Source organism: Zootoca vivipara, chromosome 1 (genome assembly GCF_965207765.1).
Source record: "Zootoca vivipara chromosome 1, rZooViv2.hap1.1, whole genome shotgun sequence".
Taxonomy (NCBI): Eukaryota; Metazoa; Chordata; class Lepidosauria; order Squamata; family Lacertidae; genus Zootoca; species Zootoca vivipara.
In genome coordinates this window covers 74,813,848-74,841,454 of record NC_142582.1, presented here as the reverse complement: position 1 = coordinate 74,841,454, position 27,607 = coordinate 74,813,848, and the positions used below count along the sequence as shown (strand labels likewise).

General features: G+C 41.5%; 1 protein-coding gene across 1 annotated transcript in view; it reads left to right on the top strand.

The window, feature by feature from the left end:
- GAS2 (growth arrest specific 2) overlaps nt 1-27,607 on the top strand; it is a 119,773-nt gene that overhangs the window by 61,389 nt on the left and 30,777 nt on the right. Inside the window, exons 5-7 of the mRNA XM_035117548.3 lie at nt 14,120-14,183; nt 17,211-17,355; nt 27,060-27,167. Of these exons, the coding sequence (XP_034973439.1) occupies nt 14,120-14,183; nt 17,211-17,355; nt 27,060-27,167 (317 nt within the window). The remainder of the gene's footprint in view (nt 1-14,119; nt 14,184-17,210; nt 17,356-27,059; nt 27,168-27,607) is intronic.

Here is a 27,607-nt window from a genome sequence, read left to right as displayed (position 1 = left end):
AATAATTCTAAGTCACTTTTGGGGACAAAACAACCAATAAATGCAAATAATAATAGTATGTGTGTTGTGTAGAGTTTTCAATCAATCAATAACCTTTATTAGGCATGACAAGTTCAGGAGCTTCAGAACAAAATTATGGATAAAACATTCACGTTATAGACTTCATGAAATAAAATACATATTAATTAAATTAATATTTTAAAACAATATAGTAGAGTTTTACATATAGCTCTTTGCTACATTCGGGAATTGTTTTGTTTTGAAGTCATGTGGTTGTTTCCACAAAATGTAATCCTTCTTCACAAACAATTACTGCTTTTGTTGTTGCTGCTGCTGCTACTGTTAATATAATTATTTCATCATTTTTTTAATACCAAAGTGCCTTACAGGATAAAAACTGAAATAGCAAACAAGTTACAAATCAAATATAAGAACAGGACATAAAATGCTCATCCAAATAAGAAATAAAGTCTAGCCACTCTACTTTTAGCCACCAAGAAATAAAGGTGAAGGATTAAATAGTGAGATACAGAAGCTTGGAAATTGACTTTCCAGATTACACACTGACCTTTTTGCTGGCTGATTCACCTAGAGAACTGAAGCAGAGTATGAGATGGACAGTTTATTTTTATCTTGACCACCTCTGCCTTCAAGAAGCAACAATTTCAGCAAAGTCATAATCTTAATAATATAATTTTTCCTCCTTTCATGCTTATGAGAAATCTCTTTTGATACAAAATTTAGGACAACCTTTTGCCTCAAGATTGCCTTTCAGCCGTAGATGAAGAGAATCAATTGTTTGGTTGGACTTAGAATCAAATAAAAAGTGAAAAGCTGTTGTGATGGGAGACAAGTCTGCTGGAGCACTAAATGAACTCACTGTGCGATCATCAAGAGACTTCTGTTTTCCACTGCTCAAAAGGTTTTTCAGTGTGTGCAGCTCTTATCTGGATTGCAACTGATCTGTTTGCCTCCCTTTTCGACATTCTTTTCCTTGCATTTTTAATATGAGAGAAGATTGTGCTATCTTCATTCTGTCCTTGGCTTCTAATCTTACTCATCACCATCATTACGTGATAATTATTAATGTATTTTATTACATCCATTCCAGGCATTTATATACCACCCAAGTAAACATGTCCTCCACTCAAAAATCAAAATCAGTCAAATATCTACAGCTAATTAACAGTTTTTAAAAAGCTCATTTTGTGTGTGTGTTGGCATGAGGCATTATGACTAGACCACTCCAGCAAAACAATGTTAATGTAATGATATCCTTTTTAATATGAATGACAGATTCAAGCCACCGTTCCCAGCGACCGTCCTTTGTGACATATGTGTCGAGAGGTCTGCCAGTTGGATGGCCCCTTGCTCTGCTCTGGTCAAAGCCATGATGATGAAGTTAGCACAGCTACTTGCTCAAGTAACGACTTGCACAAGTTTTTTGAGAAAAAGAAATATTACCGCTTTGGGTGCTGGGTGTGTGTTTGTGTGTGAATGTGGGGACAGTTTTTCCTCAACCGACTACAGTGGAACCTCGGTTTATGAACACCTCGGTTTACGAATTTTCAGTTTACGAACGCCGTGGACCCATCTGGAACGGATTAATTCACTTTCCATTACTTTCAATGGGAAAGTTCGCTTCAGTTTATGAATGCTTCAGTTTATGAACAGACTTCCGGAACCAATTACACCCATGCTTCGGGTTAAGTACGCTTCAGGTTGAGTACTCCGTGGACCCGCCTGGAACGGATTAATCCACTTTCCATTACTTTCAATGGGAAAGTTCGCTTCAGTTTATGAACGCTTCAGTTTATGAACAGACTTCCGGAACCAATTGTGTTCATAAACTGAGGTACCACTGTACTTGCACTGGTGTTGCGCAGCTACATGTTTAGATAGCCTGTGCCACACACATCATCACACTTATGGTGATGATGCAGGCAATGTGTGTCAGGGCTTTCCCACCACTACGCAACTCTGGAAATCCACCTCAGTTACAAAGCTGGCCTACCTGAACTTCTGCCCCCTGCCCCCCAACAGCTACCTAGATAACATAGTACTCAGGACTGAACCTCATGGATAAGTTACCTTCTTATGGCTACTGCTTTGTTTTCCAGCCTGCAAACTGCCAGCAAGGCACCCCTTGCTCTGTGCAATTTTTTTAAAAACAACAACAACAACAACAACCCGCCAGCACATGATTTCAGTTATCAATTGCCATTTGCTCCAATTGAGCACTTGTTGTTTAGTCGTTTAGTCGTGTCCGACTCTTCGTGATTGAGCACTAAAGAGTGGTTTTCCCAGGGGGAAAGCGGCAGAACAGGAGGATGTGTGGATAAACCAAATGGCAGGGTGGGACCTATAGTCAACCCCTCATAATCTTGCTGGGTCTTTCACACAGCAAAAAAATGAGGTAGAACGTGTTTCAACACACAACATTTTGAAACCCTTTCCTTGCCTAGCAAGTCAGGGCAAGGGTGTGATGGGAAACTAATTGGAATTCATTCCCTGAAATTAATTAAATTATATTTTGATTGAATACCTTTAGAAATGGAAGAATAACCAGTTTTCTTCCATTTCCCCATGCTTTTCCACTAAATACTTGTTAAAGGGAGGACTTGTTATCCCTTTTGGTGCTAGTGCAATTTAAACGAAGAAGAATGGCAATAATTGTAATTAGAAACCTTTCTATTCGTCCCTGCTAGGCAATGTACTTCCCACACATGCAGCAAAAAAAAAAAAAAAAGACAGTGAAGGATAAAATAAAATGTGAAAGACTCTTTTCAATAGTGCTGTGAAATATGTCCACACATGACACACCTGAAATTCTGGTATTTGCAATGCCTTATGAAAGACTTTTGTATCCTTGTGACTTTATAGTTCTGACAACGTGGCAGTTGCCAGGGCAACTCAGCTTTTTCATGATTAGTAAGACAAATAGGTATGAAAAATCAGTGTAAATTGTGAAGGGCATAGCAAATGTTTGTTCTCTCTCCCTTCTTTGGCCGAGTGCTTGTTGAGCACCTTGGTGCACCTGATTTTTGATGTTTGCTTTCCCCTATATTTTCTTTTTTCTTTCTTTCTTTTGTTGTTGTTTAGTCGTTTAGTCGTGTCCGACTCTTCGTGACCCCATGGACCATAGCACGCCAGGCACTCCTGTCTTGCACTGCCTCCCGCAGTTTGGTCAAACTTATGTTCGTAGCTTCGAGAACACTGTCCAACCATCTTGTCCTCTGACGTCCCCTTCTCCTAGTGCCCTCAATCTTTCCCAACATCAGGGTCTTTTCCAAGGATTCTTCTCTTCTCATGAGGTGGCCAAAGTATTGGAGCCTCAGCTTCACGATCTGTCCTTCCAGGGAGCACTCAGGGCTGATTTCCTTAAGAATGGATAGGTTTGATCTTCTTGCAGTCCATGGGACTCTCAAGAGTCTCCTCCAGCACCATAATTCAAAAGCATCAATTCTTCGGCGATCAGCCTTCTTTATGGTCCAGCTCTCACTTCCATACATCACTACTGGGAAAACCATAGCTTTAACTATGCGGACCTTTGTCAGCAAGGTGATGTCTCTGCTTTTTAAGATGCTGTCTAGGTTTGTCATTGCTTTTCTCCCAAGAAGCAGGCGGCTTTTAATTTCGTGACTGCTGTCACCATCTGCAGTGATCAAGGAGCCCAAGAAGGTAAAATCTCTCACTGCCTCCATTTCTTCCCTTTCTATTTGCCAGGAGGTGATAGGACCAGTGGCCATGATCTTGGTTTTTTTGATGTTGAGCTTCAGACCATATTTTGCGCTCTCCTCTTTCACCCTCATTAAAAGGTTCTTTAATTCCTCCTCGCTTTCTGCCATCAAGGTTGTGTCATCTGCATATCTGAGGTTGTTGATATTTCTTCCGGCAATCTTAATTCCGGGTTGGGATTCATCTAGTCCAGCCTTTCGCATGATGAATTCTGCATATAAGTTAAATAAGCAGGGAGACAATATACAACCTTGTCGTACTCCTTTCCCAATTTTGAACCACTTTTTATACATATATAAAAACAATATCCAGTCCCTGCTGCTTTGGAAACAACTAAACACGAATGTTCCATTTCCCTTCCTGTTTTGACTTCTCTGTAAAAGACTTTCACCTTCTGGTTTATTTTTCTATTTATTTTTATTTTTTTATTGTAAAGGCGTCACAAAGAGGTGTCTTCACGACATTGAACATTAGAATTTCATAAATACATAAAGCGGTTCCACCATGAGAGGGGCAGGACCAGCAGTTTAAAAGAGCAATAGCAAAAATGGTGAGGAAGGAAGGCAACTGCACTTTGCAGGCCAAAGCATTCCATAATGTGGGTGAAGACGCTGAGAAGGCCCTGAACACACAAAGCTGGGGTTGACAATTCAACCCATGAGGTAGATGCAGACCAGTTAGCAACGTGACAGTTGTGGGACAGCCCAGTTGTTACCGCAATGGCAGCTCCACCCACAATCTGCCCTGTCCCTGATTTGGCATCAGTGGGGCGACGACTACCTGTGGATGAACCCAGTCTGGTATTCTATTTTATCACAGATTGGTAGGCCTATGTGACTTTATGTTAGCAACAGGGGATTTGGCAAACCAGCTCAATGTAGTTCCCAGTTAGAGTTATATGCCCTTAGAAAATAATCCCTTTCAGAAGATGCAACCAGAAGAATGTACCTCTAGAGCAGTTCTAGGGTTGTTTACATTGTGAGAGACACAGTCAATTTGCTTTCAGAAGTTCTTTCTTTGGAGGTTGTTCATTTGTGTTTATTTTCACTGGAAGAAGGTATTTTCGATTCACTCCTTTGCTCAGTACATGGGGTTATTGTCGGGTCACACTAGGAACGCTGCCTGTTGTGTAATGAGTCAGAGATGAATCAGGATTCCTTTTTATCCAGGGTGCTTTTTAATTTGAGTTGCACCTTGAGTGTATAAAGCAAGTCAAGTTTGAAGCAAGTTCAAGAGGTACCTTGGGAAGAGTGATAACACAAACAAGCTCTGTGAACCGGGTCAGTTTTCTTGTGGGTGTTGTAAATGTGCTGCTTACAGGCCTCTCTGTCTGGAAACAGGCCTTGCAGCATTTGATTTTCATTATGTTGAAAAAAACCTCTAGTTCACATTATTTTAAAACATTATGGCGTGCCCTGTGGGACTTCTGATTTGCTTCCTTTGACAGCAACCCCCTCCCATGTTTTTGAAACCCCTCTCAGGTTGTTGTTTTTTTTTAAAATGCTTGCCATGGTATCTGGGAAGCTTCTCTTTCAGAAACACAAGTACCAAGCCCCCTTGGGGACAAAGCACTAGTCACACATTTTTTGGGGGGACACTCCATTACATTTCTTTTTTTCTGTGAAAGAAATTGTGTCCTCCCTCAAAGAGGGCATGTGTTGCGGTGCAAACTGGCAACTGAACCCTGTGTTGTGGGTGGGTTCGATTGGATAGCCACGACACCCGATTGGTAGGTCCCTTGATGCTGGGCTGAATCAGGCCAATGGAACGCTATCCAAACCGTTCAAGGGACCTATATATGCCCATGCACGTGACTCAGAGCTTCCTCTTTTGGTCAGTGCATCGGAACATCAGCAACATGTCCACTGCTAGCCAAAAGAGAGAACGATCTTCAACGCTTACAGTGAATCTGTTTCCTTTATTCCCTTAATTTCCTTTCTCCTTTAGTCATTTCCTCCATAGTTAATTCCCCACCTTGCCTTCCCTTGTTTTCCCGCTTTTTTTCCCTCAAGGGGCTTTGGACCCTTGAGCCGGAGCTCGCTGCTGCCTTGCTTGCCGGACGGCTGCGTTTACAAGCTTGCTCCGCTTTTCCTGACCTGCGGCTGTAGCTTCGGGGTTCGAATTTGCTCACTACTCAGACATCATGGAGAGTCCCCTCTCCTGGTGGCTGCATCATTTTGGTGTCAAGGGGCTGTGGGGAATTTCGCCAGGCTTGGGAACCCCCCCTTCTTTCTTGCGCCAACACGTCCACCATGAGCGGGACAGTTATCCGTCACCCGGGCATTATCTATCACAATGTGTCCCTTTACAGGCTTGGTGGGGTTCATCTGTCTGTGTCTGGGAATGATTTATGGCTGACCTCCGTGTCACTGGGGTTACGGGATTGGTTACAGGTGTGAGTGGTTGGCGGAGAGCGGATAGGCTCTAATTCAGGTGATAGGGATGGGGGAACACTTTCGCCATCCCTATGTGAAGGGTATTCCATTAAAGGAATGCAGGGACTCAATGGTATGGTCAACCCTGTGAGGGGTTGTGCCCGTGCCTGAGTCCAACTGGGTGGTGGACGTAGCATGTCCCTATCCAGGTGTTCACCCTAGGCTGACCTATGCTGGTGCCCTGGGTCAGTGCTACCTGCAACGGTGCAGGGAGCTAGTCAAACCAGAGTGTTGAATAGTGGGAAAGATGGACGAAGGACATGGCTCTGTTAGATTCACAGCTCTTTATTACAGCAGTTAGAACTGCTCCTTGAGTCTGACTCTCTGCAGCCCAGCTGACTGCTTTATATAATACTAAGTAACTTGTAACAGTAACAACTTCCAACTAACTAACCAATCAGTGAGCGACAGTCCTCAGTCCTTCATTTACATACTGGTGGCCCTGAGTGAGAACTGCAGCCAATCCTAATACATAACACAGAGCCTATGCAACAACTCACCTGATGTAATCAATAAAGTTGTGGCCTAAATTCTGCCAAAAACCAAACCAAAAATTTGAGTCTTGTCTGAATTTATTTATAGGGTGAGGTTTAAAGGTCTAAACACGCAAATAAGCAAAATGTGCTATTGCTCTTCTGTGATGTGGGACAGAACTGAAGTTCTGTGTCCTGGGATAGTTTATTGGTTCATTGCATTTGCAAACTTACTTTACTTATATTGGATGGGGCTCTTCCACTTCACAAAGAGGCCTACCCCACCTGTGGAAGTTTTCTGTTGATATTTGCCCAATACAGATGTGTACTTATTGAAAATACCCCAAGGTTTATATATGTGGTTGTGAATGCAATGTTGTGGCAGCGGGAGGCCCCATTAGCTAAAGTGGTACCTCAGGTTAAGAACAGTTCCAGGTTAAGAACAGACCTCCAGAATGAATTAAGTTCTTAACCCAAGGTACCACTGCAGTAAATATTAGAGGTGTGCAACTGCTTTGGGCACAGTCTGAATAACACGGAGGACTGAGGTGATTTTACCCTTTCTGGAACTGAATTGCAATGTAAACAAAACACTCCAAGTTGGATCAGTTGGCTCCTCACAAAGCCTTGTACCTTTCTGTCTCTCTGTTTATCTATACTCTCTTTCTCCTGTTTTTCTGTGTGTCTATTTTTCTACTCTAGGTCCTTGAGCTTTGCAAGAAGAGAAACTGTCAACATGCTGATTTGGAGCACTGAAGAGCTCTCAGTGCTTCTTTGTTGGTGTCAAAGCAGAGGACTTTTTTAAAAAAAAGTTAAAAGCTTAATTCAACTTTAAAAAATGGGCACAGAGTTGCTTAAGGGGGAGGGGGATCCTCTGGAGCTCTTCAGCATGTAAGGGCAGCCCCACCTTGAATTGTCTTACTATGGATTATATTATATAGGAAAATGAATCCCTTTTGTTTCCACTACAAAGGCCTCTGGACCTCCAATTGGCCCATTCCTAGGATCCCCCAGTGAATTATTTCAGGGGGAAGCAGAGGAAAATGCCCTGGAGGTAGAAGAGGGGAAATGTGTAAAGTCCATTATCAGCAAAGTGCATTATGCTCCTTCATGGGAGGCAAACCAGACATGAAGGGCAACAGAGACTTATTGGCAGGCCTGTCACGATCCTGCTTTGGTTAGAAAGCCATGCATCTCATTCTGTGCTCCATACCTTGCCTCCTTATCTCTTGGTGAACCTGGTCTTCTGGCTTGCCCATTGCCTCACACCCCGCCCAAGATGATAAGACGTTTGACACACCAAAAGCCCTTAGTATAACCTAAGTGGCAGATAGATCAATGACTGGGTCTTCTGAACAATTCTGAAGTCCATTATGGGGCTTTTCCTGAGTATCTTCCCATTTTTTCCTTAAAGGGATGCTAATCCAATCTTTAACATGGACACCTCAGTAGTTTCTGATGACTCAAATGTGAGTCAGACATCTGATCCAGTGCCTAAGTGAATAATGCAAAATTCTAACAGTAGTCTACATTCTTATAATAGTTCTCCATGGACTGCTTCATGCAGCCAAAACTCCTGCTAACCACAATAGGAGTGTTTTGACAGAGGACAAATGGGTGTTTGCCTTCCTCACTGTATTATTGAGATCTTCTGAGCTATTCATTTTCGATGAATATGACTGTCCTATATTATTGAATGGTTATAGGATCTGGAAGCCATGAACACGCTTCACCTCTTTCTTCAAAGACTCCACGCAGCAAGAAAAGGGTTTGCCTTCAGTTATGCTAGCATGCTAATATGTGTGGTTTGTTTTTTGGAGTGTTTTGACATATACGGTATATCTTTCCACCCTCAGTGCTTGTGACACTAGCGTACATACACTTATGCATTTATATGACATACATAGGTGTGTGACTGACTTGTTTTGATGCAACACATGTTCTTAAAACTTAATCAGCTTTAATCTTTAAAGCAAGCCACTAAGTGGTCTTTCGTTTTAGCAATAAAATGTGGGAGGAAATAAAACAGTATTCAGTTTGGTATACATTAACTGTTAAATTAACTCCTTTTTGACCCATAAAACCCACCAGCAACATATGGTGACCGACTGTGGGCCTGATTTTCCACAGTACCTGGGAGTGACTATGTGTGGTTTATAGGTTTTCTTTGACTTATGAATCACATGTTTGCAGCAGTATATTATATTCACCCTTTGTTTGGATACTCTGGAATTTTCTGCATATTCAACTTCTTGATTTATATTGCTTTAAAAATTAAAGATACTGGATGGCTATATTTACATTATTCTTTTATGTCCTAAGAGACAAAGGCCCCAATCCAGCTGAAGGCGTTTCTGATTGAGGCTGCAGTCTACATGGGCAAGTCTCATTGAACTGAATGGGCCATATTGAGGCCAACTGAACAAGTTAGTTGTGTAGCATAAGTTCCACTGCTGTTATGATTCAGTTGGAATAAAGTGAAAAAATACATGTGATTTTTTTGGACTATTTGACTGACTACATCCCACTGCCTGTTGCATCAGGAAAAGTTTTTTCCTCTCTGTCTGTTTCCCCCCACACAGTTTGTTTAAAATATCCACATTTTTGTATGTGATTTGTCACTTTGAAGATTTTAAAAGCATTTTCGTATCACTCTGTTTTGCATCAATAGTATTATTTTTGACAAAGGTTGTGCAGTTATGAAAATCAATCTTTTTAAAAAAGTTCTATGATTCTTACTATGCTTACTCCTACTTTCAGAGAAAACTAGACAATCTGTGGGAGTCAGATATCTGTGTTTAGTAATTCTCACTAGATGATCTCTCTCAAATCCACATAGAAGCTGGTAATTCAGATTTCTATTTAGTAGTGAAATAATGGAGACTGAATCACAGTAAGCAAGAAGCAATATAAAGAGGAGTGTTAAAGGTGAGGACCTGGAATAGTGCGCAGTGAAAGAAGGGTTAGGTTGCCATATCATTGGCAGTAAAAGATTGCCACACAATTTTACTGAAGTTGGGGGTGTAGTGGGTGGAAGAAAGGGCTCAGTGCATGTAATTTTTAGAAAAAAAATCATTTGTAGCAACTCCATTAACATTAGCAATGTGTGTAGGATGAGCGAGGATCAATTAAGTATTGGCAAAGATTGGGGAAATATCAACTTCAGAAATATGATTTGGGAGTAGAAAAACTACACAAAGTATCCTCTATTTGCTGCCTTCTTTATTTTCTATCTTCTGGGTTGTATCTTAGACTTAGAAACACAGCCCCCCCCCCCAACGTCTTCACCTCCCTTTCCTCCTTCGCAAACAACTCTGCAAGTTATTCTCTGACTCACATTATCCGACCAATCCATTCTGAACAACCTTAGCCAAACCTTTTCCTTTATTGCCACACAGTTTCCCCCCAAGTGCATTCTGATCCTTCCTCCTGTTGACACGTCCAGATAATATAGATTCCTGAAGAAATACAGGCAGAAAAGGAAACTTTATTTTCTGCAAGCATACTGACGCTAGGTGAAAGTGCAACCAGGATGAGTTGTAGCAGCAGTAGGTAATCTTCTTCACCAACACCACTATATAACGAAGCTTAGGACTATATTTAGAAGAGGCCATGTTTATAACAATGATTGCTCCAGGGGTTTCCTTGAAATGTATTCCACAGAACCTGCCTCTCAGTGAGTGTTCAAACTTTTACGGATAAAAATGTCACAGTTGGAATTTGCAATGTGTGCAAGCAGTCCAATGACTTGTAATGCATACAGTACTATGTTAGTTGTATCTGATCACTGTGTATTAGGATAAAGGATATTGATTGATTTATAGCAGAGATGGGAGTCCTATGGTCTTCCAGATATTGTTGGACTTCAATTCCCAACAGTCCCAGCTAGAACGACCAATGGACAAGGATAATACCACTTGCAGTCCAGAAACATCTGGAGTGCCACAGCTCCCCATCCCTGATTCACAGAACACCTTGGATTATTAAAAGCAGTGTGTATTCTATATCTGTAGTGGCCAACCTTCTTTACAACTAGGCAAACAATAACATGATACTGTTATTGCACACTATAGTACATGTGCAGCCCTTTGTGCTTTGACATGTTTTTAACCCCTAGTTAACTTGCCTGGAGAGCAGGCAGCAACATAGTACTGAAAAGAGGCAAAAAGGAGTGTTATACACAGCTGCCATAGCCAAGCTTTGGGGCTTACCTACTGCTCTCCGAGAGAGCGGCAAATTCCAGCTGGCACCATTGCTGCATGCTAAACATCCATGTTCACACACACCTTTCTGAACAGGTTAGATTCCTTTTGTTTATTTGTAAAAAGAATTTTCCTGATTAATATAACCCCCCCCCCAATACCTCTAAGTGTCTTACATGAAAACAATAACAATTCAACAACATTCAATAAATTATCCTAAAAGCTAGATAAAAATCAGATTAAAAACAAAACCATGCTCATGGGTGGGGTAAGTAAATTCTGTGGAGTAATATTATTATAAATATGCCATGAATCAGATTGATTTTACTACAAATTCTATGTTTATTTGGACTAATTCAAATGGCTCAGTCCCATGGATTTCAAAGGGACTAGCATAGGCATTAACTAAATGACTCATACGAAATGGTTAATGCAGACTGATTCTTGGGGAGAAATTATTGTAGGCTGTAAGTGTACACCAGCTGCACCAGTGTGCATGCCAGGGGATGGGTCGCCATCTTAAATATGATGAACTCTTAAGAAGATGCAGGCTTTGAGTAGTGTGTCCCATGTAACTCCCTCATTACATTAGTGTTGGCATTAGTATGGAACCAATAGCAGTGCTATAGACCCATGATGATGTTGGCAAATGCATGTGTAAACAGCAATTCTGTTTCCAGAAAAGAATTCAGTTACACTATGCAGCACTTATTGTATCATTTAGAACTCCTCCCTCCAAGTTTCACATGCATACCCCTGTCGGTACTGACCTCAGGAATGCTAGCAATTTTGCTTTTAACGTATCAGCATACTCTTATCACTTCACCAGATACTTGGTATTTTTAAATAGTTGGCTAGTGCCTGCATTGTCTCTCATGCTCTAACAATGATTTCACTCTCTCACATTCTTCGTCATGAAATGCATGAAATGTGTCTGGAATATGTGAACCAGCTGCACAGCAGCACATTCCTTTTCATCAGAGAAGCAAAGCTCTGGCAGAAACTGTCTCTCGCCTGTTCAGTTGTCTCATCATTCCGCACTATGTCATGTCTTCAAATGCGGCATCATTAAAATAAATTAATAGGACACGTCTGGATATCTCACAACAAGTTTCAAAACTTTGTGGTTTCTTGTGGTGTGATTGCTCCAGCGTATCAAATCTTGTGGAGTTCAAACCGTGGAGGACTATACCTATGGATGAACTCTTAATTTAGTAGATTTAACCACAAAAGTAAGCATATCTAATTTTTTAGAATAAATCCCCCCATTTGTACCTGGCCATTGTGGGATGGGAGCCACTTGATTTCAGCATGGTCGTGCGTCACACCACAGAAGAAACACGGTTGTTTGATATGGCACACCACACCCTTTGAGAACCACTGCATTACACACTAATAATGTGTGAAGGGACTATAGGTGTGTGTGTGTGTGTGTGTGTGTGTGTGTGTGTGTGTGTGTGTGTGTATTCCCCCTTGCTAGAGCATTTTGGTCAGACTATGCAGTGGAGATACGAAATATTTTTTATATATTGCTGTCTGATGATTGTTAAAGTATTGCTTTTCAAATATTGTCAATTAGCTCCATCGATGAAGAAGTTAATAATGACTCTTTCCCTTGAAATCTGAATTTGGTGAATTACCTGAAGGATATACATGCAACCAGTTGTGCATATTTCAAATGATTACTAGCATGTCATATGAAGTCCAGATTTTCTCTCATTATTGGGTTCCCCCAAGTGTAGGATGATGATGATGCTAATAATAATAATAATGATGTCCTTAGAACACCAATTTATTCTCCATAGACCCCTAAAGCATCTCTAAGATGATAATATATTAGCTATTTGTACAAGTTGTTGATTAAAAGTTGCACCCAATGCCAGTCCTACGCAGAATAGACCCATTCATTTCATTGGGTCTATTTTACGTATAAATAAACTAAATTGGCAAAAAAAAAATCATTCAATACATCCTATCTTTAATATGCTTCCTTTCTAGTTGAGTGCCCCCAATATGTTTTTAAAATGGCCTGTATTTGGTCAACAATAAATCTGAGATAAGGATACTCTGGGGAAATCTGTGGCCATCCAGATGTTGTTGGACTTCCATCATTCCTGCCTATTGGTCATGCTTTCTGGGACTGATGAAAGTTGAGTTCAACAACATCTGGAGGGACACAGGTTTACCATTCTTCCTGTAAGCATTTCTTGCGAATATGCTACGATTGTTTATTTCATGCAGATGCTAGCCTTACTTTTTTATTTGAGTGAATATTAGATAAAGAGATTGCCCCCATGCTTCTAGCAACAGACCAAAATTCTACTGTCTCGTTCAGTTTAACACGCAGTACCCAAAAATGTATATATCATCAAATAAATATTATTTGGATTCAAGAAAAAACAATTCTGCTGAGTGCCCCAGATATCTATTGATGTTCAACAACAAGTTTAGGTTGCATGTGGAAAGAAACATTGCCTGTTCAGAATAATTTTTCTCATTATTATCTTTGATGCAATAAAAATAAATAAATAGGGTGTCAATTCTGCTAATCCCACCCTGCCTCAAAATCTTTTATTATATTAACTCATTCTGAAAATATAGCTTATAACAGCCTTTCTTTTGTCTTAAAAACATCTTTAAGGAATCACCATTTTTTACTTTAAAGAATCTTAATAATATGATTTTATGTATTAGCTAAGCCATTGGACTGCATTCCTACACCCATTTATCTAGGAATGATCCTAATTAATCTCAGTTGAATTCAGTTTCGAGTAGAAATGTCTAGGATTGCACTGATAATCATCTGCATAAATTTGCATAAGAAATAAACCATAGGGACCATATCCGCAGCTCCCCTGGTGCAGCAGATTTCTGTGTGTGCAACTGAACTTCCTTTTCCTCTCCTGTCCCCAACGAGCACTCACACTCTTCTGGAGAAGAAGGGGGGCACATGAAGAGAAAAGGAAAATTATGCACATTGAGCCTTAGATACAACTCTAGGGCTGGAGGCAAGAAAGAGGACTTTCTAGGTGAAACACCCATGTGTCTCATCAAGTGTCTTCTTAAAAGAACCACTCTCACCTCTGTACGAGAGTAGAACTACTTCTAAGATAGCAGCAACATAGCCATTCTTTATTTGATTGTGTTTCTGTGTCAAGAGTTCAGGGCCGGGGCCTTGAGGTTCAGGACCAGCAAACAGACTGGTACATTACTCAGATACATAAAACATCTCTTTTGTAAGTACTTTCTGTCTCTTCTTATTTTTTTTCAGTCCTCCACAAGCAGCCCAGAGAAGTGTGCCTTTGTTTGCTCGAACTTGGACGGATTGCTGCAAGGTAGGCAAAAGTATTTGAGGAACTGAGCAATATTTGCATTTTCAACAGCAGCAGCAGCTATTGAGAAAATGATGGCTTCAGCAAATTTATATTGGCCACGATCAAGACAGATGTCCACCCGAGGCTGCACAGGAGCTTATTGTGGACAGTTGTTCAAGCAAAAACAATCAAGCCTCCTTTAATATGGTTGTCTGCCATCTTTAAACCAAGGCAAGGAAACCAGTATGAAAACAAATTAAAATTAGAGCAGGTCTTTCCAAACCAGATTATTTTTTATTCAAGCTGAAACATTTAATAACTGATGCTGTTTTTGCTATATAACTGAGTCAAGTTCTCATTCCATTGGGATGATTGGGCTGCTGCTGATGTGTAAATAGTAACAAGATGATGATGATGTTGTTGATGATGATATATTTGGGTCATCTGAAATAATGGATCAGTCATTGTTTGTGACCAGCCAATGTCCTTACCACTCTACTAAGTCATCTGGCACATATAAGAGAACTCAGGGGACAGGAAAGCCCTATCCCTCATTTCATTCTCTGAGAATCATGCTGCTTCTGAGAGTCTTGAAAGCATGGCATGAAGTGAAATACTGGCACCCAAGTTCCCTTGTGCATAAAAGGTGGTTTACAAAATAGCATTGTGCTATCAGCCATTAAAAGCAACGAAGAACTGACTGATCTAATTGCGTGAGATGAGTAGATGGATTTTGCGTTGTCAGTTCGACGTCTAAATTACATTTCCTTTTAGTGCTTCTCCCATATACAATCATGTGTGGATTTAGTTCTACCAAGTTAAAGGAGCTGGAAAAAGTTTGTGTTTTGTTTCTGAGAAGGAAGGATTGTGGCTGGACAGCGGGGGAAACATTTAAATCCATCTACTCTGGAGTATGAAAAATGTGGTAGGTCAGATTGTGTAAAGATGCAGGGGGGGGGAAGTATCTGCATTCCTTAAAAGAGCACAAGAGCTACATCTGATGAGTAAGGTTGCATGCAGGTGTAGAGCCAGGGCCCAGTGGGAACTGAGTGATTTACAGCCTGTCAGCATCTGCAGACAGACAGGAAGTCAATGGATTATATATATAGGTGTTTGCGCCAGCCTGGGCTGATATTTCATTAAACAGAAGGGACCAGCTAGCAGCTACTACAACCCAGTATGATTTCACTTGTCGGTTTCTCTATTTTTCCCCTCAAGGGTCAAAAAACATGTTCATAAAATTTGAACCATAGTGGTAGCAATCCTCTCTGCGCATTGAGTCTTTTGTTTTTATACCATGGGAGGTTTCTCATGTCCCAGCAGAACGTATCTATTTTCATTGTTTGAGTAGTTTATTTAAAAAAATTGGGCAATGGGGGTATAATTTTAAAATGTAAGAGATAGAGTGCTAGTTTTGGACAAGAGGACCCAGGCCTAATCACGTCACTATTTTACAGCTTAGTATCAGAGGGTTGTAGCTAAGGTTATAAAATGCTATGTTTTCTCCATCATATTGGAACATAGGAAGCTGCCTTATACTGAATCAAACCATTGTTCCATCTAGCTCAGTATTGTCTGCACTGACTGGCAGTGGCTCTCTAGGATTTCAGGCAGGGGTCTTTTTCCAGTCCTACCTGAGGATTGAACTTCCACATGCAAAACTGAGCTATAGCCATTCTCCTGTTGATCAAAAAAGAACATTCCCTTCTTGTGCCCCCTTTCCCCCTTTTGTTTATGATTCTGGGCACTCAATCAGAGAAAGAACTGTAGCTCAGAAAGAGAAAACATGTTTTGACTGCAGAAGACCCAGAACTCAATCTGTAGCATATCCATTAAGCATTAAGCAGCAGGGAAAGACCTCTGCCTGAGTGTGGACAACCAAGGCTCTGCCGGTCACAGTAGGCAATGCTGGGCTAGAAGGACAAGTAGCTGGTACAAGGCAGCTTCTACAAATGGAGCTACAGGTGTCCGTTGAATTTTCTGCATTTCCCTTTAACTGCTCATGCACATGAGATGAGGAGACTCCCATGAAGAATCTGTTTCCCCCCCCCTTTCTTTGCCTCCAGAATATCTTTTTCTACTGCTGCTGTAAGTTTTCACTGGTTTTCCATAAAATAGGAGACTGTCTAAAAGAGAACCTGCTTCTGTGGTGTGGTAGCCTGCTAGCTTTATTCAAATGTAATATAATCAAAAGCTGTAAAAAAAAAATGCTAGTCAGAAAGACTAGCCAGTGTGGTATACAGGGTGGACTAGGGCAGGCACCCCCAAACTGCAGCCCTCCAGATGTTTTGGCCTACAACTCCGATGATCCCTAGCTAACAGGACCAGTGGTCAAGGATGATGGGAATTGTAGTCCAAAACATCTGGAGGGCCGAAGTTTGGGGATGCCTGGACTAGGGCCTGGGAGAACCAGAGCTCAAATCTCCACTCAGCCATGAAGGCGCAGTCACTGTCTCTTAGCCTAATTTACCTCAGGGTGTTGTGCTGATAATATGGAGAGCAGGGAGGACCATGTATGTCACCTTGAGCCACCAACATTTCTTCAATGAAAATAGGGACGTCCCATTCCATAATGATAATTTTACTATTTATACCCCACACATGTTATTGGCTTGCCCCAGCACTCTGGGCAGCTTCCAACATATATAATAACATAATAAAACATTAAACATTTTTTTAAAAAAACTTCCCTATACAGGATTACTTTCAGACGACTCGGGGTTGGATAACTCCATACCCTCCGATGAAAATAGGGACACCCTAAGGAAAAGCGGGACATTCTAGGGTCAAATCAGAAACCGGGATGGCTTCTCTGAATCAGGGGCGTCCCTGGAAAATAAGGACACTTGGAGGGTCTGAGCCTATTAGAGCAAAGAGCGTGCTCCAAGAGTGTTGCTCGGCTCTAATACTGGAGGTAGGGTAAAGCGTGAAATCAAATACTGTTATAATGATTTTAGTTTTTTTACACTTTTCATAAGGCAATGTAACTACTATTTTTAACCTGTTGGAACTGGTTTTGTAAGCACTGCTAACCTTCTGCATTCAAAGGTTTGGCGTGGAGCCTCCTGGATTAATAAAACTGGAGAAAGAGATTGAGCAAGAAGAAACACTTTCGACCCCTCTTCCGTCCCCCTCACCCTCACCCTCAAAGTCGCCTGGCAAAAAGAGCACAGGGAAACTTCTGGATGACGCGGTAAGTGTGCATCAGCAGGCCTCATGCAACACACCTTTCTCGACAGGTGACTGGCAGGGAGTCTCCCTCTCCCACTCTTGGTAAGGTATAGCGATGCACTGGATAAAAGAAGGGTAACCATTAACTATCCTCTGTTTGAAGTAACGTCTGCTCTTCAAGAAGTTAGTTAATAGCACTTGTTATGGAGTGGTTTACTGAGAGCTAGTCTGGAAAGGTTACGGTGCCAACTCCCCATCTATTATTTTTTTAAAATAATTTTTATTGAATTTTCAAATAATAACCACGACTTTTCCACAAATCTTAATTGAATAATTTATATATCCATACTTCTCCCCTCCCCCCCTCTTTGGCTTCCCCCGTATTTCTATATTGATTTATTAAACAAATTCTATACCCTGCTGATTTTGCCTCTTACTGTATATAGTTGTGAAAGTTTAGTCAAAACCTGCCAATGAGTCCAAATCTTTATACTGTACTGTCTTTTTATATAGTTTATAAATGGTTCCCACTCTTTTTTGAAATCGATGTTGTCTCTCTCATGTATCCTCTCTGTCAGCTTAGCCAGTTCCGCGTTGTCCATAACCTTAGCTTGCCATTCTTCCTTTGTTGCCGCTTTCTCTGTTTTCCATACCTGTGCTAATAAAATGCTTGCTGCTGTTGTCGCATACATAAACAATCTCCAATTTCCCTCTCTTATATCATGACCTGAAATTCCAAGCAGGAAAGATTCTGGTTTTTTTAACAAAGGTTTTTTCCCCAACATTTTTTTTCAATTCATTATATATCATTGGTGGGAATGCAAGAAGGTTAAAGAATATTGGGAAATGATATATAACCAACTCCCCATCTAAATGGCACTATGGATTTTGAACTGGGATTCTTCAGAGCAATCCCAGCCAGTACAGTAATTTCTATTCCTCACTTACATGCTTCAATAAGGAAATTCAAATTCTATGTGCAACATGTTATGCAGAAAAGTAGCATTTGTGTAATTTTGCATGCTTTTTTGCGTGCTTTTGATATATATATAGTTTATTTTGTGCAAGGATATAAGGTAAGGCAGGCACCCCCAAACTGTGGCCCTCCAGATGTTTTGGCCTACAACTCCCATGATCCCTAGCTAACAGGACCAGTGGTCAGGGATGATGGGAATTGTAGTCCAAAACAACTGGAGGGCCAAAGTTTGGGGATGCCTGAGGTAAGCAATGGATATAAGGTAAGCAATGGTATTTGGAGAAAATGGTGAGGAAAGAAAAATAAAGCAAGTGAAAATGAAGAACCAGTTCAGCAGAGAAATAATATGGGATGAGGGACAGAAAACATGACTAAAAGCTTTTTTATAATAGCTTAAAGTGCACAGATGTTCTACCCTGTGAATACTGAAGCCTGTGAAAGATACATCATGCAATGGGTTATATCTGACTGAATCATTCTCAAAGTAGACTTGTTGAAATGAGTGGCCTCAAGCTGGCCATGTTTAACTTAATTCTGAGAGATTTTTGTGGGCCTAGTCCATGAGTATGAATCGGCTGAATAAACCCTCTGGGTGGAATTCAATGTCACACCTTTCCAATAGTTTTGTCTGTGCAAGCGTTCCAGCTTGCCAGATGATACAAATCCCCCCTCCTGCCATGTGCTGTTCAGGCAGCTTTCCCAACTCTGCCAGAGCCAATTTCAGGAAGTATGTAGGGGCTTTGGGGAAGGAGGGGTTCTGCTGATGCGTCTGGTTAGATGAATCTCCCCACCCCAAATCTCTGAACAGTGAGGGGATCCGTGGGTTCCAGGTTTAGTTTCCTTGGAATGAAGGTCATCAGAGACTATGGTGCCTTTAGGATATATTTACACAACCTGAGCATAAGATGGAGGGAGCATAGCATTAATACCCCAAAAGATCTTGCTCAGGCATCCCCAAACTGCGGCCCTCCAGATGTTTTGGCCTACAACTCCCATGATCCCTAGCTAACAGGACAAGTGTTTGGGGAAGATGGGAATTGTAGTCCAAAACATCTGGAGGGCCAAAGTTTGGGGATGCCGGATCTTGCTTTTCCACCAGTCACAGTTTTGTATGTAGCACAAAGCAAATATGTCTCTGTGTCTAGCTTCCAACCTGCTTTCTCCCTAGATCACCCACCCACTCTTGCAGTTGTTCCTCTCTACCTAGCAGCTAAGTGTGGGAGTGAAGGCCCATCCATTTTTTCCATGGCACAGAGCAATTTCTTTGGTTACGTTAATCATGGTGCTTAACTAGTTAGTCGCAACCATTGCTTAAGGAAAGGGACTGGTTTGGCAAAGATCCACAGATCCGGGAACCCAAGAATTGGAAAGGACTCTGAGAATCCCTCAGACTGACCATTCAGACTGATAGCAATACTGATATATGCTTAAAACACATACACACACACACATTGCTGTAAGGCAGTGCAATTACATGCCAGTGTGTGAACACTTGAAGGTGGACCAACCGGAAGACTAAATGTCACAGGTATTGTGATATAAGAGCAGGGAGGTGAGGAGAAGGGAAGGTCGCAGAGCAACTTTAAAGGTAAAGAGAAGGAGCCTGGATCTGGGAACAGAGAGGAAGCCAGCATGGGGGTTTAAGAAGGGGTGTTACGTGATAAGATCAGATCCATATTGTGAATGTGACTGGCTGCGGCTTCAAAGTCCCAAGCAAATATCTTTCCAACCCTGCTACCTCAAATGCTTTTAACTGGAGATGCTGAGGATGATTGAACCTGAGACTTTATGAATGCAGTTCATTGATGCATTTAACCTATGCAGTAACATTCACTTTTCACTCTTTATGGAAAAATTACAACGGACCTGAATAGGAGGTGTTCTGAACAACCAAGGGTTAAACAGGAAAGTAAAAAATGTACTCTAAAAAAAAGCACTTGTTGCTATGGCAACTCCTATATCACATGGTGGATGTGCCACCTGGGAGTTACAAAGCGCTCCTTGAAAGCCCCTGTGCCACTCCTGAGCTACAATGAACAGATGGAATTTGGTGTATTTAACAGTGCTTGTGAAATGTAATTTGCTGAAATGCAAACTTGGTTAGGTTTAGCATCCCTCCCTCCCCTTCCTGGTTCTTTAACTTCTCAAAGTCTTCCACTGTGGCTGCCAGAGAAGCACTGAGACAAAGCATAGAAGAGGTGACCGCAATTCCTGTGGGTGAAGAAAAAAGGAGAAAAAAGAGCTTATGAAGTCTGATTTAAGTGACCCCCTTTAATTTACAGAATATCAGCAAAACACAAACACAAAACTATTTTATAAATTCCAACAAAGATGTCTCTTGTGTAAATTAACATAGCTGAAAATTTTACAGCAGCCTCCACATGCTTCAGGCACAAAGTTACAGCAAGACTGAATCCCAACCTCCAAAAGGCATCTTCTTTCTAGATTTCCTCACAGTAATATTGCTGTGGGTTTGGGGAAATAACAATGACAAGAGCAGAGTGAAAGGCTTCATGCCTTGTTTGGTTTGTACTTTCTGTTGCTCTTCTAAGGCAAAATAGCAATATGCAAGCGGGGAAAATTCTCAAGAATATGCTGCTGCTACAATAGTGGGGGGGGGGAGAGCCCCTCCCGCTTCTCCGTCAAAGACCCTCCAGCATGTAGCAGATCTTTGTTGGAAAACTGATCATGCAGAGACTCAGTTCATGTGTTTTCCATCCTTTTGAGGCTAGTGAAATTAGGAGGACTTGGGAATAGGAATGATTGGAGGCTCTGGTTGGCAATGGAAGCTATTTGAACAGAAGGAGGGGCTCATGCAATCACTGAGAGACCATGCCATTTCCCTTTGAAAAAATGTTGGATTCATATGTCTAGTTTAGTATCATCAAGAAATTCATCAGGTTGATTAGCTGAAGACTGAAGAACACGTGCCCCCATTTCAGTGCCTGCTGTCTTAAGACTTTGTACGATGAATGTGCACATGTGTCCATTTTAAGTACTAGGTCTGGAACAATTTTCTTCATTGCTGGGATGTAATGGGGGGGGGGGGAAACCAGGCTCAAATTTTCAAGTGTTGAAAGCTCTTTGTTCAGACCATTAGAAGGAATCCAACATAGCACTGTCTGCATGGCATCCAGAGTGGTCATGGGCCCCACTTTACAGAGGATATTCCTCTATTTTGAAAGGTTGCCAGAGGACAATCCTATAATTGAAGGTGTCTTCTATTTAATGGCCATCCAGTCCAAATCTTAATTAAAGGCAAGAAACCAAAAGAAGGGAGAGCAGGAGACTTGAAGTTGCCCACCAACCAGGTCAGCAGGCACACCTGTGACTGATGCTTTCCCTACTAAGAGATGCAGTCTATTTCAGTTTTTTTTAAAGAAAGGTATAGCAAATATTTCTGAATTTGTGTCTATAAACAAAAATGCCTTTTGCAAACTGGTGTCCTCATTTTTGGCAATGCACAACTGGCCACCCAATGTTTCTGAATCATAGAATCATAGAGTTGGAAGAGACCACAAGGGCCATCCAGTCCAACCACCTGCCAAGCAGGAAACACCACCAAAGCATTCTTGACATATGCCTGTCAAGCCTCTGCTTAAAGACCTCCAAAGAAGGAGACTCTACCACACTCCTTGGGAGCAAATTCCACTGCCAAACAGCTCTTACTGTCAGGAAGTTCTTCCTAATGTTTAGGTAGAATCTTCTTTCTTGAAGTTTGAATCCATTGCTCCGTGTCCGCTTCTCTGGAGCAGCAGAAAACAATCTTTCTCCCTCCTCCATATGGCATCCTTTCATATATTTGAACATGGCTATCATATCACCCCTTAACCTTCTCTTCTCCAGGCTAAACATACCCAGCTCCCTAAGCCGTTCCTCATAAGGCATCGTTTCCAGGCCTTTGGCCATTTTGGTTGCCCTCTTCTGGACACGTTCCAGCTTGTCAGTATCCTTCTTGAACTGTGGTGCCCAGAACTGGACACAGTACTCCAGGTGAGGTCTGACCAGAGCAGAATACAGTGGTACTATTACTTCCCTAGATCTAGATGCTATACTCCTATTGATGCAGCCCAGAATTGCATTGGCTTTTTTAGCTGCTGCATCACACTGCTGACTCATGTCAAGTCTGTGGTCTACCAAGACTCCTAGGTCCTTTTCACATGTACTGCTCTCAAGCCAGGTGTCACCCATCCTGTATTTGTGCCTTTCATTTTTTTTGCCCAAGTGTAGTACCTTACATTTCTCCTTGTTAAAATTCATCTTGTTTGCTTTGGCCCAGTTGTCTAACCTGTTAAGGTCATTTTGAAGTGTGATCCTGTCCTCTGGGGTATTAGCCACCCCTCCCAATTTGGTGTCGTCTGCAAACTTGCTCAGGATGCCCTCAAGCCCATCATCCAAGTCATTGATAAAGATGTTGAATAAGACTGGGCCCAAGACAGAACCCTGTGGCACCCCACTAGTCACTACTCTCAAGGATGAGGAGGAGCCATTGATGAGCACCCTTTGGGTTCGGTCAGTAAGCCAGTTACAAATCCACTGAATGGTAGCATTGTCTAGCCTGCATTTTACCAGCTTCTTTACAAGAATATCATGGGGCACCTTGTCAAAGGCCTTGCTGAAATCAAGATAGGCTACATCCACAGCATTCCCTTCATCTACCAGGCTTGTAATTCTGTCAAAAAATGATATCAGATTAGTCTGACATGACTTATTTTTCAGAAACCCATGCTGACTTTTAGTGATCACAGAGTTTCTTTCTAGGTGCTCACAGACTGTTTGCTTAATGATCTGCTCTAGAATCTTTCCTGGTATTGATGTCAGGCTGACTGGGCGGTAATTATTGGGGTCCTCTCTTTCCCCCTTTTTGAAAATAGGGACAACATTTGCCCTCCTCCAGTCTGCTGGAACTTCGCCTGTTCTCCAGGAATTTTCAAAGATTATTGCCAGTGGTTCTGAAATCACCTCTGCCAGTTCTTTTAATACTCTTGGATGTAGTTCATCTGGCCCTGGAGACTTGAATACATCTAAACTAGCCAAGTATTCTTGTACTACCTCCTTACTTATTCTGGGCTGTGTTTCCCCTGCTGAATCATCTGCTCCATATTCTTCAGGTCGGGCATTGTTTTCTTTTTTGGAGAAGACTGAGGCAAAGAAGGCATTGAGGAGTTCTGCCCTTTCTCTGTCCCCTGTTTGCATTTCACCATCTTCTCCTCTAAGTGACCCCACTGTTTCCTTGTTCTTCCTTTTGCTACGGACATACCCATAAAAGCCCTTTTTGTTGCTTTTAACCTCTCTGGCGAGCCTGAGTTCATTCTGTGCTTTAGCTTTTCTGACTTTGTCTCTACACGTGCTGGCTATATGTTTGAATTCCTATCTGGTGATTTCCCCCCTTTTCCAAGTTTGTGGTCTACCAAGACTCCTAGATCCTTTTCACATGTACTGCTCTCAAGCCAGGTGTCACCCATCCTGTATTTGTTGCCCAAGTTAGTACCATACATTTCTCCTTGTTAAAATTCATCTTGTTTGCTTTGGCCCAGTTGTCTAATCTGTTAAGGTGATTTTGAAGTGTGATCCTGTCCTCTGGGGTATTAGCCACCCCTCCCAATTTGGTGTCGTTTGCAAACTTGAACTCTCAATATCCTAGAACAGCCCACCTGCCTCCCATTTCTGGTTCAATCTAACAGAAAGAAAGAGCTACTATGTCTTCTCTTAAAACATAAACTCCCATTTTGGTGACAAGACAAATACCTTCACACTTGAAGAGCCCAAAGTCAGTGAAAGCCGTTGGTGTTTAAAGCGAAGTCATGAATGACATCATGCACTACAGCTGAGTAACCAGACTTCAGCTAGGTAATGAAACTTATTACATTTTGGTCTGAAAATCCCCGAAGGGAGTGGCAAACAGGACTAAGCAAAAGACATGCAGCAAATGGGTCAGTCCAGTAAGATTTGACATGTGTTTTGCTGCTCTACCTCTTGAGATATGACTGGCCCCAACTCTGATGCTAGTGGAAGACCTACTTATCCCAGCAGACATTTATGGTGATCTAATTATCAGGCAGGTTTGTTTTATTTTTTACTGTTTTGCTGCTACCAAATTGGTTGTGATTTTTGGCTTGTGAGTTTATCTGTTTTCCTTTTACATTTTCATGATTGTATCCCACCCTGATATTGATGGGTAGTAGGTTAAAATATGTTGAATAAATAATAATAATTGTCGAGCACTCTTCATACACGCACAGTAGTTTGATATTACAGGAAGGATAAACACTTTTCCCGAACACACAGAATTTCTAAAATCTTTTGGAAAGCTATTAAAATATACAAGATAACATCCTAATGTGATTTATTTGCTTGTAAACTTCACAGAGACATATGGTTGGCAATTGTCTGAGGCAAGATGCTGAACTAAGTAGCCTTCCGTCTGACCAGAAAGCCTTTCCTTATAGCCCTATGATCTGTGATGTTATAAATAATCCTTTTTAAGAAAATGTAAAAGTCAATCTTTCACCAATAGTTATTCTAGCAACATCTTTCCTTTGCTCTCAGTCTCGCTTCACAGACTGTTGGCTCCTGAACTAGATCTCCAAAGGTCTCTGGGGTGGATGAAATCTTTAGAAAGTGTGCCTTGCATTTTGCTTCATTTGACACCAACACATTAGGTCAACTTTCCTCCTAGAGAACTACATTGTGTGGAAATTACTTTATGTGTGTACTTGTCAGTGTTAAGGTTAGATATAAAATAGCAGTAATACCTGAATGTCAAATTAGAGTTCACTCAACCAGATCTGCTCTTTGGCAGTGATGCCTGTGCTTCTTGCATTTCACCAACAAGTTCAAGATGTACTAAATGTTAATGCACCTTAACCGTATCTCTTATACCCTGTTTTCCCAAAAATAAGCCATACCCATAAAATAAGCCGTAGCAGGATTTCTAAGCATTTGCACAATATAAGCCATATCCCGAAAATAAACCATAGTGATAGGTGCAGTTCTGGAGGGCACCAAGGAAGAGGCAAGGCTGGATGCGTAATAAAAAATAAGACATCCCCTGAAAATAAGCCATAGTCTGTCTTCTTGAGAAAAAATAAATATAAGACAGTGTCTTATTTTCAGGGAAACATGGTAGTAGTGGTTCCCAAAGTGGATTGGTATGGGTGGGTCACCAGACCAGCTTTCACAGGTAAAATGCAATGCAAATGAATCATTTGAGCAGTAAATGGAGAATACAATTAGCAGCTTTCATTCTCACTTCTGATTTACATATATATTAGGTTTATATTTAGCAAACACTTTATTAAAATATGGGTTTATATCAAAGCATCTTTGATTTAGGCCACACCAATACTTTCATTAAATTATTTTAAACATGATGCTGGTCACATGAAAAACACTTTCCCATGCTATATTATCCAGATCTGGCTTTCTATGTACATTAAGTTGCCATTCTACATGTGCTGCATTACTACACCAGCATAGGACTCATCATTGGAAGAATGCAACATAAAAGGATAACTTAAGCAGTAAAGGGAGAATTCAGTTAGCAGTTTTCCCTCTCACACATCACCACACCATCATCGGGCCCATCGCTTCCACCATTCCCTGACATGCTGTTACAGTATGTAAGGACAGCAACTCAATTTAAACTCGGCAAGCACTTTCCCCATGATGGTATCACATTCAGATTGTTTCTTTCACAACAACCGAGGAGCATAAAATGAGTAGAGCTCATAGACTGTGTCCATTATCAGCATTAATACTGCAGGGTACAGTGGCACACCCACAGCACCCCTTGGGAGAAGAACCTAGCAGTTTGCATGTATTAGTAGCAACAAGGTTATACAAGTCGAAGTTCAGGGTTTCCCAGACTGTAGGCTGGAACTTCATTGAGGTTACTCCACAGCGGAATGAGGCCTGGAGTCTCTGACTGCTGCTTGCTGAGTAACCTCAGAGTGAAGGTGATATGGTGGAAGAAGAAGCTGTGGTTAGGTGATTGCCTCCTATTGCGGCAGCCCTCTGTTATTGGAAATGATGGGTGTAAGTTTTTTGTAAGTATGGATTGAGTGAGGGAATGAAGCAGGTGGATTTAATTAAGAGCATCAGTGGAGTCTGGTGCTCACTGAAACCGGTAAGGAGGAAGCAGAGGAGGACTTAGGGGCGCGCGACCGGTTTCAGTTCACTAGGCACCGAGCCTCATGGGTGCTGCAAGAGATGTTGCAATTATGGTTTAGAATGGAGCACAGGAGGTTGGGGGAAGGTGCTGGATTTTGGGTGTTGCTCAGCATGCTTCTGAAATTTGAGCCCCCAATGTCTGCCACTGGAGGAAGGCAACTATAGAGCCAAGAAAAGGTGGAACTAATTTTGGTTTTGTCCCCATCCTTCTGCCTCCATTCTGAGTTCTACAAGAGCAACAGCGAGACTAAGGAGTTTGACAGACAGTGCCACCCCTAGACTAGTTGTAAATAAGGAGGCAGGCAGGTGGGGGCTGACTGAGGGCATTCTGAGCCTGGTGCAGCCGTGTCACAGTTGCTTGGATGGACCAGCCTCCAATGAAAAGCACCTACCTTTCTGTCACAGTATGAACACTGCAGGGTAGTGATGTCATGAGTAGAACAACTAAATGAGAAAGAGCAGCTGCTTGGTTTAGGAGCTGGGGGGAAAGATACAGTTGAATATAATCTGTCCTAATGGTACTGTAGTGCACTTAACACTTTAAAATGATAACTTCCCCCCTCTTTTTTTCCCCAAAGGTCAAACATATTTCCGAAGATCCTCCTTGTAAATGCCCTAGTAAATTTTGTGTGGAGCGTCTTTCGCAAGGAAGATACAGAGTTGGAGAAAAGATCCTTTTCATCAGGGTAAGAAAGATTTACTATTCAACTTGCAGAGTGACGTCTGGTAAGCACTTTACTAGGACATAATCTGAGGAATGAGCATTATCCTGCCATATACTTGTCAACATTACTGGATAGAGTTGTGCAGGGGCAGATTTCACACACCTCCATACATATGAACATCTGGCTGGGATAGATAGTTCCTGTAAATTAGATAGTTAAAGTGGTTGGGTTTTTTTATATGCTGCTGATCTGTCTGCTTCTATCATCATTGTCCAACCCCTTCCTAACAATTCTTTTATTGCCTATGAGAATGCATCCATTACGGATTTGTTGCAAGAGATCCAAATATCATTTTCATGGGTACCACTTCAGCTATGGATAATCACATTGACACCATACTCAAACTGCAGAATGGTATTTTCTCCTGCCAAGTGAATCTACTGGAAAATACACTGAACATT